General features: G+C 42.7%; 1 protein-coding gene across 5 annotated transcripts in view; it reads right to left on the bottom strand.

The window, feature by feature from the left end:
• LOC135388367 (FERM domain-containing protein 4B-like) overlaps window positions 1-13760 on the bottom strand; it is a 78649-nt gene that overhangs the window by 27170 nt on the left and 37719 nt on the right. For 4 of the 5 annotated variants that reach the window (XM_064617890.1, XM_064617891.1, XM_064617887.1 and 1 more), the window contains exons 7-15: window positions 12260-12343; window positions 11427-11492; window positions 9559-9616; window positions 9399-9485; window positions 9080-9156; window positions 6702-6806; window positions 3753-3894; window positions 1146-1287; window positions 89-345 (exon numbers count right to left, since the gene is read on the bottom strand). In XM_064617890.1, coding sequence (XP_064473960.1) covers window positions 89-345; window positions 1146-1287; window positions 3753-3894; window positions 6702-6806; window positions 9080-9156; window positions 9399-9485; window positions 9559-9616; window positions 11427-11492; window positions 12260-12343 — 1018 coding nt within the window. The remainder of the gene's footprint in view (window positions 1-88; window positions 346-1145; window positions 1288-3752; window positions 3895-6701; window positions 6807-9079; window positions 9157-9398; window positions 9486-9558; window positions 9617-11426; window positions 11493-12259; window positions 12344-13760) is intronic. The other variant, XM_064617889.1, reaches the window with a different exon arrangement.

Genomic DNA, 13760 nt, shown 5'->3' with positions numbered 1-13760 from the left:
TTCTGCACCCTTGTTGTTTGAATTAACTGGATTACACTGTAATGATTTTAAGGCTTTTTGCACCACACATTCATTCACACCAGCATACCTGTGTCTTTGCCTTGGAAATGAGCTGGTCATTAAGAAGAAAGCTGGTGCCCACCCTGCGGCGTACTTGAGGCATATTCTCCCCGGGATTGAGGGGGATCTCTGGAGGCACTTCCCCTATGAGCTCGCCCTCCTTGAGACAAAGTGCCCTGAGCTCTTCCACTTTCTTGGCCAGGGCTTCTTCAAGGGCTTCCTTTCGCGCCTTCAGGACTAACATCATTTCTTCTCTCGCTGCTTCCGTCTCTTCATTTTGATTACCTGTCCATTTTTCAAATCAGGAAAGTTAATTTTATGCACACGCGAGCTTGCAAGTGTCTCAGTAAATGGTAATAATACAACCTGCCACATGGGCAAATTTAGTGTCACTTTCGTGAAGCGCACTCTATTGCATCGAATGTCAACACTGCATAGGAGGAGACATTCGGAAATAGTTGCAATGGCTGTATGCAGAGTTGCATGCACGCATGATATTAGAATATACAGATTGATTTTTTTGTAACGGTTTGTTTACTTTCAGTCAAAAGTACCTTGCACCATTTACTTGAATTACTAAGTGATATCCGCAAGCCTTGTCGAGCCTTGCAGCATGCAGACTGCTCAACGCTCAACAAACATTGATGGCTCATGTGACGTGCTATACAGTGAGCAGCAAGCCAGAGTAGTGCTTTTGTATATCAGCGACACATTACGTTGGATTCGCATAACATGAACACACATCTAACGTTGCTTGCATTAAAATAACTTCTAGTTCATGGGACTATTTTTTTTACGTCTGCTATTGTTCTCAAAACACTGCTACAGAGGATATGCATCTGTATGTGAGTGAACATTCAAACGAATGTCAGTAAAAGGTATAGTGTACCTCTCCACAAATAACAGTCAGTCAGGAGTGTGTCATTCGTTGAAAGTGACACTAAAATTGTCCATGTGACAGGGGTATTAACCGCATGGCTCGACAAATGTGAGAGTTGCGCACCCGCCATCATGAGGTTGCCAACACATACTTATATTGCCCATTGTTGAACATTGTGCACCTCCAGGTACAAAAATGAACTCACCTTCAATTTTGATTGTTGGTAGACTATGCGAGCTTGCGCTGCGACTTAAGTTGGAACCCGTACTCGAGGATGACAGGGACTGAGAGCTTTTTGATAGCTCAGCTGCTATCTTCTCCAGATTAGAGGAGTCCTCGATCCTTTTCTACAAGGAGCAATAATCATGAGGTTTCCAAATGACCAGGTACATCTCATATTCAAATGCAATATGCTACCGCTATCCAAATTTTCCTCAACTCTGACCACAGAGAGACAGTACACAGTGGGAAGCAGCACTATCTTGAAAATTTCTGTTCAGATTAAAGGGACACTAACACGCAAAAACAACTTGCTCTCAAATGAAAGTCCACATTTCAATTAGTACAATTCAAACAAAATTAATTCACACAATGCTACCGTTTAGAAGAAAACGCAATGAAAACAGAGCTGTCTCTGGCGGCAACGAATGGTATACCCAGGAGGCAAAGATTGGCGGCATCCAATGAGACGGCTGAAAAAGCTCGCGCATGCCTATCGTGGCTGTGTGGATTTGGAACGGGCCCAGTCGTAGTGCTCCCTATATGCCCGGCATGATGGGCACTGTTGCATTTTCCAATACCAATCCACTGAATTGTAGCCCGCAACAGTTCTCGTGAATGTTCCACTGACTTCACGTCCTTCGGACAGCGACGCCACTCCACCTCGCAACACGCACTACGTTTTTCACCGGGACTGCTGCATGGTGTGCACGTGCAGCATGGACTATAAAAACTCAGATACACGAGCTGAAAGGACGTTCTCCGCTTAGCGTCGAAGTAAGAGAGAGTCCGGTATAATTGTGATTGTGGCTCCGTAACGGAATAAAAGTTCTGAATTACGATAAAAAGCACGAAATTAACATAGCGTGTAACGAAATTTGAAGTGAACTTGTTTTCACATTTTAGTGCCCCTTTAATAATGCCCTTCAATAACAAACTGCTCACAAAAGCATATCAACCGTAAGCAGCACAGCAAATATGCCGTTTGATGACTGTCCCACACAACCTAGCGAAAATGTGGCTCTTTGTACAATGTTGTAGCAAGGAAAAGTTTCCGGCATAGAAAGCGTGCCATTCACATGCCAACCGCATCTCGACATATCTACTGTTTTCAGTTGAACCCTGTTAATATGACCCTCGTTAGTCCAATACCCACACTTTACGACTCTTTTACTTGCAAACCATTCTTTCGGCATGCGAATTCTGCTCGTAAAGGAATGCAATGCTCGTATGACAATCTACTGATCCAACAATGGCCATCACTTCTCACACAAATAGGGGGCAAACATGTGCATTCTACTCTCTGTACGTTTAGGATGCATGTCCACAGACACCACGCCACTATCCAAACTTGAGTCCTTGCCTGTCGAAGGCAATTCGCACAACACTGTTCAAGCATGTGCTGATGCAGATGACAGTCCAGACTTCAGAGAAGTGCTTTCTGACAACAACATCTTGAAGCTTGTTTCTCCAATTAAGCTCTGATGCTTCCAACAGCCAACAGTATGTTTGATACCGTGAACATGTGAACTAGTGCACTTTACTGCAATGGAGGCCAGAGAAGAACTTGGATACGGGTTTTCGAGTAACTCAACGACATAGATAATTAATGTGCCACTGATCAAGCAAACATATCCATGGAAAAACCACAAATGGAGTATTTCAAATCTTGTGAAAACCCCAGTGATTTTTGACTTGTATAGTGTGCTATGACGATAGGCTTCTGGATTTATATACAGTAATGCTACCCTTGCATGGCTAATTTGGGAGTTCAACTAACAAAATTACCTGAATTACTACGTGGCACAAATGCAAACAGCTTCAATCTGTGGCAAAAGTATGTATGAGGGTATTCCATGTAGTTTCATAATTTTATGAAGTAAACTGTATTTTTAGGATTTTTAGGAAATCTCCACATGGAACACCCTGTATGACATTCATAGCATATTACCGTAATTCCACGTGTATTGGCCACAGCTTATGCAAGATATTTTGTTCTCATGGGCACTCTGTGGCTTATCCACCAGTGCAGCTTATCTCACAACTACTTTTCCCTTGTATTTTCCTAATATGCAGGTTCTAACGAAAAGGCTGACAGTGTCTCTGGAACACCACCAACCTGGCAATGCACGAACGATGTGTAACAGGGGCGTGTCCACATTCGAGTAGACTGATCTTCCTGGTGCCTTCCCCCAAAGCAGCTTTAACGAAAGTGGTGACAGTTATTCATGTCTTCTGGAAGGTCACTGACCCGTCGACCCATGAAAAGCACACAACACTGGCACAATCTGATCTTGGTAGAACACTAGAACTGACCTCCTTTGTTGTATACCATGCCAACCCCTGAATATGGACCACAGGTTTTATGTTCTCTATGGTCTCCTTTGTCACATATATCAGTTGCGTCGTACAGCCTGTGGCTTATCTGCCCGAAAATTTTCAAAATGTTCCTAAAAACCGGTCCTGTGGCTTATACACGTGAAATTACGGTACGTCAGATCCCTGCAAGACTGTTCACAGGCCTTTCAGTCACAACAAAACAACAGTAATTTTTTTTGCAATATTTATGTGTTCAACTAAACAAAGTGCATACCCTATCTGCCTTGTTGTCTATGTGGAATTGATGCTGCGCTATTGCCATTGACCAGATGCATTTTGTGAGACATGGAGTGGCAGCAAACCACACAAGGACTGTGACATTTCCGGGACCAAACGTTCTTCTGCTTACAGACACCCTGGAACCAAGAATGACTCTACATGAAACACTGTCACCACACCTGGGCAAAGGAGAGAGAACAGGGTCAGGTTTTCATGCACTACTTGGTTTCGCACAATGGCATAGAGCTCCTCAAGTTACTTTAACTGAACGTCCGCACAGTATTTGCACATGAAATGTCCTTTTTTGTTGCAACTCTATAGAACTGAAACAACCTCACAGAGTCTGCAGAACAATAGAAGTAATAGTAAAAAAAAGGTATATTTGTGAAAATATGATTTTACTAAAATGCAGCAATACTTCGTTGCTACCACGACTATGAATTGCTACAAGAGTAAAGATAGACACATGTTTAAATTTATCTTAAGCAAGCTTAGAGAAGTGGTTGCTGATCGGATTTGTTGTTGGGTTTTTAACTGTTCCTTTACGCTGCAGCTAGTACTTGCAATATGACGAAAGTCAAGCTATGTAAAGTCTGTTTTGAATTATCCGATACAGCTAGCTCTAGGACTGAACACAGTATAGGCAATATGCATGTGTCAAAAAGCTTGTACCTACGGAAGCCCTTCCATCAAAACAAGGCATGCTACCAGGTCACAAATCGGCTTAGGTAGTTCCTGAACATACACCAAAACAGTACCGGAAAGCAACGATATGGAACAAGGTAGGGTGAGTACTGCACTACTGGAGGTTTATTCAAAATGCACAGGCTTTCACACGTGTCAAGCAAGGAATAAAAACCTGCCGAGAACAACTACTTCCACATGCTGTACTTATCTAGTAATGCAAGTCCCTCGCCACGTAAATGCAGCTAACAGCTGGCTGATAGCTGCAACAGCTGAGAACTATACAAAATCTTTTAATGTGAGATTCCTCAATCGAGTTGCATGCAAGCTGAAGACCAGGGCCAGTTTTGCATGGAAGATCGTGTTAGGCACCTAACACAAGGAAAATCCTTTCTCGCAGCTTTGACAGAGTAAATTAGAATGGTGCAAGTGAACTGGTGTACTGCAGAAAGAGATAGCATTTCCTGGAGTTTGAGGAACACACAATACGAAATGTTACCTCTTTCTTTGACAGTGTTTGGCACAAGCTGAAAGATACCACAGTTTACGGCTGCACCATGTGCTTGAAGCAGTTGCAAGGATGTGCCAAAGAAAGTTCTTTACAGCAAGGTCCTCTGCACGATTTTTGTGAAAACATGCCATACCTGCCAACTTGGGAACATCCTAATTAGGGAGATTTCAAAAGCGGGGGGGGAAGCCGATGTTGGGTGGCTTTTATTTGCATATATAACAGGAGCACACTTCACCCCAGCAGGCCCATCGGGCACAAGTTTTGCAGCAACAGACTTTGCCCTCTCCAAGAAACTATCTGGGTGTCAAGCTGTGGCAAGCTATGACACTTTTTCAAAAGAACGTGAGGACACAAAACTATGTCTCTGTTCTCTTTGCAAGGTCGGGGTTCTCCTTGCGAGGTACGCAAGGTCGAAACAGCTAGTGCAAAGGCACCTTTGTTGCCCGAAAACATGAAGGAAATGCGCGGAAACTAGAAGTGCTAGAACTAGAACCATGACCAGAACCCCTGAACTCCATAACACAGACGAAGCGGCAGCTATGCCGATGGCAATTGGGCTGGTATTGGGTTGACGTTTTCGTCTATGTGCCCAGAGAAAAAGCTGGCGTTTGAGATATAGAGAGGGAAACTGCATTTTCCGGGAGATTTGCTTTTCGACCGTACAATCGTACAAACCGGTCCGAATCCGGAAGTCTCCCGGATGAATCGGGAGAGTTGGCAGGTATGAAATGCCCACCCGGCTTCTTATTCTACAACTGCTACGCTAAATGATGGGTGTTTCCCGAACTTTTTCCAGAAGAGGGCAAAGAGCTCCCAAGGGTGGGCAAAGCATGCAACCAATAGATACTAGACGATAGAATGACTACAATCGAAACCTCTGATATGCTGAGGACCCAGTGAATAGCATTCAGATTATTGTGATTACATCTGAGTATACATCACGACTAATAAAGTGCGCGCAGTTCCTGCAGGTGATCTTGGAGCTATAGGAGAGAGGAGGGGGGGAAACGGCCCCCTTCTCGGAATGCCTTTGAGCTACACCCAAGATTAGTCATTGCACGTCTTGTCTAGGTGTCTGTATGTGAGTATCACTAGGCACGTAAAAATGCAGAGACCCTCTCGAGTCATGACAGCAATACATAAAAGTGAAGGAAAACAGCGCAAATAATAAATTACCACAAGAAAGAAACCCCATATTCCCCAGAATTTCCCTGCATGCCACAAGAGATCAGATGAAACCAGGACATCGCAAAGTCCCACATTCTGCTGCAAGCTTCCCACAAATGCCAGGAAACAACAAAAGCGTGAACTGTAAGACACAAAATCCGGCCAAATTATTTCCGAACCGAAATTAGGACCGAACATTTTTCTGTGACTGGAAGTTTCAGGTCGAATTCAGTACAAATCTGGCAAAGCCACATTTCTGCATACAAACTGTATGCGAAGCAGGTAGGAAGCAGCAAAAGCACTTTTGTGCCATGACGTTGGAAAACAAGGAGTGTAGACACGTCCCAAATAATGTAGCATGCCAAGAGATTCAGGGGAATACAGTGATACAACTCGCAAGTGTATAATGACAATGCATGTTACAGCAAGCCCGTGCAGTGAGGACTAAGGAATGTTACCCATGCATGTACTAAATAAATGCATGCTGGTCCAGAAAGCATGCCAAGTCGTGTGAAGCATTCGTCACCACCACCACCACTAGGGGACAGCTAGCAGGGGGATGGGTAGCAGATGCAGACTTACTGGGTAGTGGCATCACTAATGGCATCGGCCAGGGGATCACATACTTCCGGGGGCTCCTCTATCACGTCCTCGTACACATTGAAACTGCTCAGCGTATGAACCACCCTGTAGAGGGGGATCAGGGGTGGGCAGGATCAGGGAGTGTACGCAAACGTCACAGCCTTATGAAAAGGTTCATTGTACACCGGATTTGCTTGCACGTAACCCACAACATGGATTACTGATAACATTTCCATTAATTCCAATAATATTTTCTCCCAAATACAGTCGAAAGCCAATGTAACATTAGTGACCTAAAGCAGGGGCCACTGCTTACAGCTTTGGAGGCTTTCACAACCATAGATACACGTATTTACGGGGCAGTGAAAGCCGTCTCAAATTTAGTGCTTCCAAAGTAACTTCATAGGTAAAAGCTTGCACGATACTTGAGAATAAGCTTGGTCCCAATGTTGTTACATCACTTTCACAGCAGCAAAGCACATTGTCCCATTACTCTCTAAGCAAATTCAATTTAAGAAATTTCCCTTTTTAACTAGCCGTGGTGTGTAGTGCAGAGCCTCTTGCGCAAGTATTGAACTGTACCCCTAAGTCACACACGTGACTGGCGATGGCGTACCCAGGAAGGCTCAAAGTATTCCTCAGTTTGCAACACTGGATGTGAACAGACGAGTCTCTGGGTCATTCCACATGAAGCAATCCAAGCACAAGGCTCTACCACCACGAATCTTGTTCAGCTTTTTTTTTCCCCCTGTAGGGAAACCAATGCTCACAAAATATTTTTGCCAAATTTGAAGTCATTTTCACATGAGGTGGCGCTAAACATCTGGGGGTTCACTTAAAAGTGAGGCCCCTTTCAAGCATTCCCCTTGGAAAATGGCTAAAAGTATTTGATGTCTGTAAGCGTCAGAGTGGTCATAAATGATTGCTCTTTCATTCTGCGAAAATATTTTGTGAGCGTTGGTTTGTCTACAGTCTCAGCCAGCAAAAAAAAATTCATCAAGATCAGTGGCAGTCGCCCAACGCGATTAGATCACTTCATGTGGAATGACCCCTCTATTATTGGTCTCAAAATCCAAGCTGTTATTTATCAATTTTTTTAATTGTAAAGTACCACTAAGTGTACTTTCAAAGTTCAGCACAGCATAAATCTGGAGTACCGTAATTTCACACGTACTAGCCGCGGCTTTGCGAGATTTTTTTTGTTTTTCACCGGTGCTCTGCGGCTTATCTGACGACTATTTTTTCCTTGCATTTTCCCCATACGCCGGTTTTAATGAAAGGGCCGACAGTGTCTCTGGAACAGCACTGCCCTGCCGATGCACGAACAGTGCGTAACAGATACGGGCCCACATTCGAGTAGATTGATCTTGCTGGTGCATTCCCTCAAGCAGCTTTAACGAAAGTGGTGACAGTGATTCACGTCTTCTGCAGACCACTGACCCATCAATCCATGAAAAACGCAAAACAAGGGCACAATCCGATATCGGTAGAACTCTATGATAGAACTCCAGAATATGGACCACAGGGTTTATGGCCTTCTCTATGGTCTCCTTTGTCACACAAATCAGTCGTCTCGTATTGCCATTGGCTTATTTGCCAGAAAACTTTCAGAACGTTCCTAAAAACGCGTCCTGCGGCTTATCTGCGGTGCGGCTTATACGCGTGAAATTACGGTAATTAACGTGGATTGGATAAAAAGTGATAAATTCATTATTAATAACCACAGGCAATGTGAATGTATTACGCTAGCGGCTGACTGAAAGTGGCGCAAATAAATCTGTATAACAAGGGAAGACAAAATGGAAAACAAATCCACAAGCAAATATGGTGCTACTAGCCCTTTCAGAGAGACACATTCCCAAGTCACTGTGCTCCCTTAGCCTCCATGAATATCAGTGCCACACAATGTGCTCTGCTTTATTATGTTCATCGTCCACAAGGCAAGTACTTTTAACAATATCGAGAGATCAATTCCCTCCCACATAGCATAAAATTTTTGTGAGCACCCGAATTAAGTTGTGAACAAAAGTTAAAACCAATATGGTTATTGTGGTGATTATAGTCATGCAACTGATGGAGTGGTTACAGATGAACACCTGCATTCATTAGTTTCTATTCCATGGGTTTTACTTGTGGTCAATGGAATGTTTCAAAATCTGATTAATCAATATAGCAAGAATATTGCACAACTACTGGGTAGACAAACTAGAAAAACCAACTACACGTTACAACATTATAAACAATTTTAGGTGGACCTAATCAATGTTACCATTCTTGCTTACATGAATCATAAGACGTCTGTACGTATGTACAACATAATATGTAGATGAGTTTGAAACGATTGAATTTAATAGAGCAATAACTAATAAAAACCTCACCTGCGCGGATTATGGACTTCTATAGAAAATTTCTTATCCCGAAAGTAAAGGTTTTCAAGGAGCTTCCACTGGAAGAACTGCAAAGACAGATACAACATATGAAGTCCATGTTCAACAGATACACTTCACAAGAAAATGCTTAGTACACAAACAATGCAACTTTCCTGACAAGCTACAAACAGCTATTTCACTCGTTTTTGGCAACAGTCCATAAGTAGGGAGTAACTTTTTCGGGTTAAATGCCTTTCTCAGATTTCTTTTCGCGCACTAATTGCATCTTTCCTCACTTTCTGCACGCATCACCATAGAAATGACGTACCTTCCTTGGCACTTTCCGGTCATTATAATCATACTGGCTTATTCCTTTGTAGCTTAGACCAATCCACCAAGGAATTCCGCCTTTGTCCTGTAAGGAAACGCACATCACACGCAGGTCCAATGAAATGACATATGCAATGAGAAAAGTAATGTTCAATTACCTTTACTTCATAAAAATGAATGCCGTATGTTGGTAGAGTTTCGACAATGTTCATGTATCTGCCAAGAAATAGTTTAACATACATTAGAATAATTTGTCAATAGAGTTTCGACTGTGTTTGATGCAAGTGCTCCAGGTTGAATGCCATCTAACAAATGATAGACAAGTATGCAAATATATTTTGCAACAATTAATTCACCAGGATGTAAAAAACTGCATAACTCTGGATATGTTCATGATTTGTGTCCAATAAATCAAATTGGGTTTTTGCAACATTGCAATCCAACCCATGCACAAAAACAATAACATACTTTACAAGTTACCACGAGAAATTACAATGCACTGTTGACAATACTACTACTACACATATATACTTAGGACCCTGTGTTTTCAGGCTTTAGATTTTTTCAAAATGGTAAAAATCAGGATTTATCCTATACAACGGGTGAAATCGGGCCACATTAGATGAAAAAGCAAGATTTCGGGTGAAAAAAAAGAAAGCACAGATCTCTAGTTCGTGTGAACACAAGATGCCCAGCGACTGTGCTGAGCGGAAAGTGTTCTATGTGTGGCCTAATTAGATCTTCGGCAAGTCCAGTTTTCAGGGTTTTTCTGGTTTTACCCTAATTAACGAGGATGCCAATCAGGGGGCAAAAACAGGTTTTGGCCTAAAACACAGGGCCCTATATAGGTATATATATACACCATTTCCAATCCCACATCTGCAGCCAATGGCTATGCGAATGTCTCATACAAATGGAGAGCAAGCGGTGTGCAGGTACCAGAAAAAAGGGAAGACGGTAAATGCTCCTTTGGGGTACCACCAATGGGTGATGCTGACATTTGCGTAGGGCACTCCAAATTTCAGATGCTAAAATTCATGGTTTAGTCGGCTTACTTTGTGATAAGTCCAACATTACCCGTAACATACTCGATAAAAGCAACATCGCACATGCCTGGTTTGTAAAGCAATTCAAATGCTTGCTAGTGACATGTACTGTAGGGGACACGGTTATCTAAAATCAGCATTCCGTGGTTTATCTCATCTCAAATATCCAAGTCTTCCAAGACTATTTCTTTCAAGTATTAAACAAGTGCAGCATATGGTCCACCTTCAAATAGAATGTTAGCACAACACTTTCAAGTGCAACAGAGGTAAGATGGGATGGCAAAGTACTGACAGGTGATTTTAGCTAGTATCTGTATCCCCAACAGTACAACCAGCTCTGAAGATAAACTTTGCATAGAAAGAAACAAGGGAAAGGGTGCAGGCTAGCTGGTATAGATCCATGAAGAAGACTGAGAGACACGGACACAGAAGACGACACACGTAGGTTCTCAGTTCTGAACTGAGAACCTACGTGTGTCGTCTTCTGTGTCCGTGTCTCTCGGTCTTCTTCATGGTTTGCATAGAAAGTTGAGTTAGTTGGTTTGGACAGTGCAGTGCAACAGATTGCGGATGTGATGCGAAGTTTGCGGACATCTCCAATGTTGCACATCACAGAGCTCAGCGTGAATGAGAGAAAATGGAGACTTTCCGTATCTGTGAGAAAGGCACTGCTTGCGTCTGCCGCATCTCCGTCGCTCTTTCAAAAGGAGAGCTGACATTCCTGGGTTCCTCTCAGTCTTCATAGCAATGATCCTTCCTCCCCCCCCCCCCCCCCCCCCGAGTCTTTGACCCACTTTGTACCTGTTTGTGTTAAAACTCAGTTCATAGTATCAGCTCGTCCTGTGTTCTCTAGCGCACATTTCGTCGCAATGCACTGTGAAATCAAGCTTGTAATTCCAGCATGCGTTTCGATATGTCAAGTCTTACTGTCGATTTTCATGTCATTAACACGCAAGGGTCAAAAAATTTGGTCAACTTACGAAACAATGGCTGACCCTCGAGAGTTTCCAGCCACTTCCTTGTACTTTTCTATGACTTTATTTTCGCTGAAATACAACAGCATCAATTAAAGCATCATCAGACATTTCAAATACATTATTAATGTTATAAAAGCGTAACATACACACTAAGTGCCTAGAATATAAATCGACCTGATGTTTCCAGGTTGTCGGTTTTTTGAAAATTGGGGTCTAAAAATCAGGTTTTACTTCAGGGTAAAATCTGGTAAAAAAAAAAAAAAGAGAGCACTTCACAGATTTCATATGAACATGATAAGCCAAGCAGCTTTGGTGAATGCCTAGAGCTTAGCGACCTCCAGTGCCTGCATTCGTGGCGGAATTTGCACTGTGGCCACTTAGCTTTTGAGGTTTTTCGGGTTTTATCGTAACCGACGATGGTACAAATCGATTGAGGGGGGTGAGAACAGGTTAAACCCTGATTGAACCCCCGAGTTAAAAACACGACGATACAAATCTAAATGAACGAACATGCATTCAGCACACCACATAAATACAATTTTAAAAAGCAGAAAGAAATAGGCATCCATGTTTTTATGTCGACAGGACATATAACAGCTGCGACAATGCCATCTGGGGGAAATGTTACGCATGATCCTCAATTAAACAGAAAATAAAATAGGTATGAAATGGTTTGGACTGGCACAAGTGGAATTTCAATCCAAACTTCAAAACATTCCTGACCAGTAATAATTGCACTTCTACGCATCAGTAGACCTTTATGAGCATCTCTGCATGCTCTAATCTCGCTCGGTGAGCAGCAAGTTCGAAGATTAAAATGCCATAGAATTCCTTACCAGTAGGCTATAGAAGGATGTTCTTTGAGCACACTTGTAGGCAACACCGGGAGTTTTTTTAGATGATTCTTTGTAGTTTGGTCACTAAAATGAAGGAAGTAACTGGTAATTATTCTAGCACAAACACCCTGAGTGATGTAGGCAACATCAGATATAAGCTACGCAAACAGAACAAATGTCAGGATTAGACACAAGTATAAGAGGCAAGAAGAGGTAAGTAAAGTCAAAGAAAATCGTTGTTCTACAATGCACACACAGTTAGAAGTGCATTTCTGCTGTATTAAGTGTCCTATCTTTTCGCCAAAGAACAATATGGAAATCAATACGGCATGACAGAAAGTAATTGCCCTGAGGCTAGAACATACAAAGCAACAAACACAACACAAGCCTCAAGTTGCCTGGGGACATGAACAGCTGAGGACATGAGCTGGGTATTTATTCAACAAGCAACAGGCAGCCGTAACAGCTTCTGAACATTAGCAGTGTTACACTGCCCTACTTAAAGCACTGACCCGGACCAAAACGAAAGATAAAATGGTGCCGCCAAATGCTTTTCTTATTATGCAGAGAAGAACATGTATGAGAGAATGGGCCACAGTGAATGTGCATCAATGGGTGTGTTAAGTAGGTGTCCCGCTTTTGGCGCACCCAAACGGGCAGTGCGAGACACCGGGAGCGGCCACTTAAAGGGCTATAAACAGGTATACAAAATACATCATGCCAAAGATTCCAAGCCCGAAGTGCCTGTCGTCTGCTTCAGTGCATGCATTTGAGAGGGGAGCACGAAAAACGGACACTCTGGAGTACACAGGAGGTGCATGTGTCGTGTTAAGCAAGAGGAGTATGAAACACTCTCACTCTGGGCCACCTACTTAATGCACGCAGTGCCTTCACGAATAAGGATTTGGTACACTGACGAGAGGACGATGTCGGCACAGTGTAATACTAGCGGTTTTGAGTCCTGCTCACCAGCACTTTGGGGACTTTTTTTTTTCAACTGCAGTCTTCCAGATCATTCCTTGGACGTTGGTAAGGCTGAAGTGTCATGTTGTCTTAAAGGAGCTCAGAAAGCTATCTCAAAGCTTTTCTGTTTCCGACATATTATGGAAAGGTACTACTTAATCTCACTTGAAAGGATTTAACAACTATGCCAAAAATTTTCTCTGTACGTAATTCTTGCAGAAAAAATGCACCTGAACATCGATGCCCACATTCATGCTCAACTCACTCTGTAGGGTGAAGCACATGAAGAGAAGGACAAACACCTGAGATGTTATTACAGGTATAAGCGTGACCACACTCCAAACACTTTGTTTTTTTCTTTTTGATCTTTATTTCTTTTTGACTTATCTCCCAGTTCTCCCTGTGTAGCAAACCACATTTCTTTAAACCAATCAGTGAGCTGTACCATAGTGACATCCAACCAATCAGAATGGTAAGTTGCAGGCATTGCCACTGATATGCATATATATGGTGGTCGGATTTTAAAATCGAATTCTGC

The sequence above is a fragment of the Ornithodoros turicata genome, chromosome 3 (genome assembly GCF_037126465.1).
Source record: "Ornithodoros turicata isolate Travis chromosome 3, ASM3712646v1, whole genome shotgun sequence".
NCBI classification, from domain to species: domain Eukaryota; kingdom Metazoa; phylum Arthropoda; class Arachnida; order Ixodida; family Argasidae; genus Ornithodoros; species Ornithodoros turicata.
The sequence above is the reverse complement of the archived record's forward strand: the minus strand, read 5'-3'. Positions and strand labels throughout refer to the sequence as shown.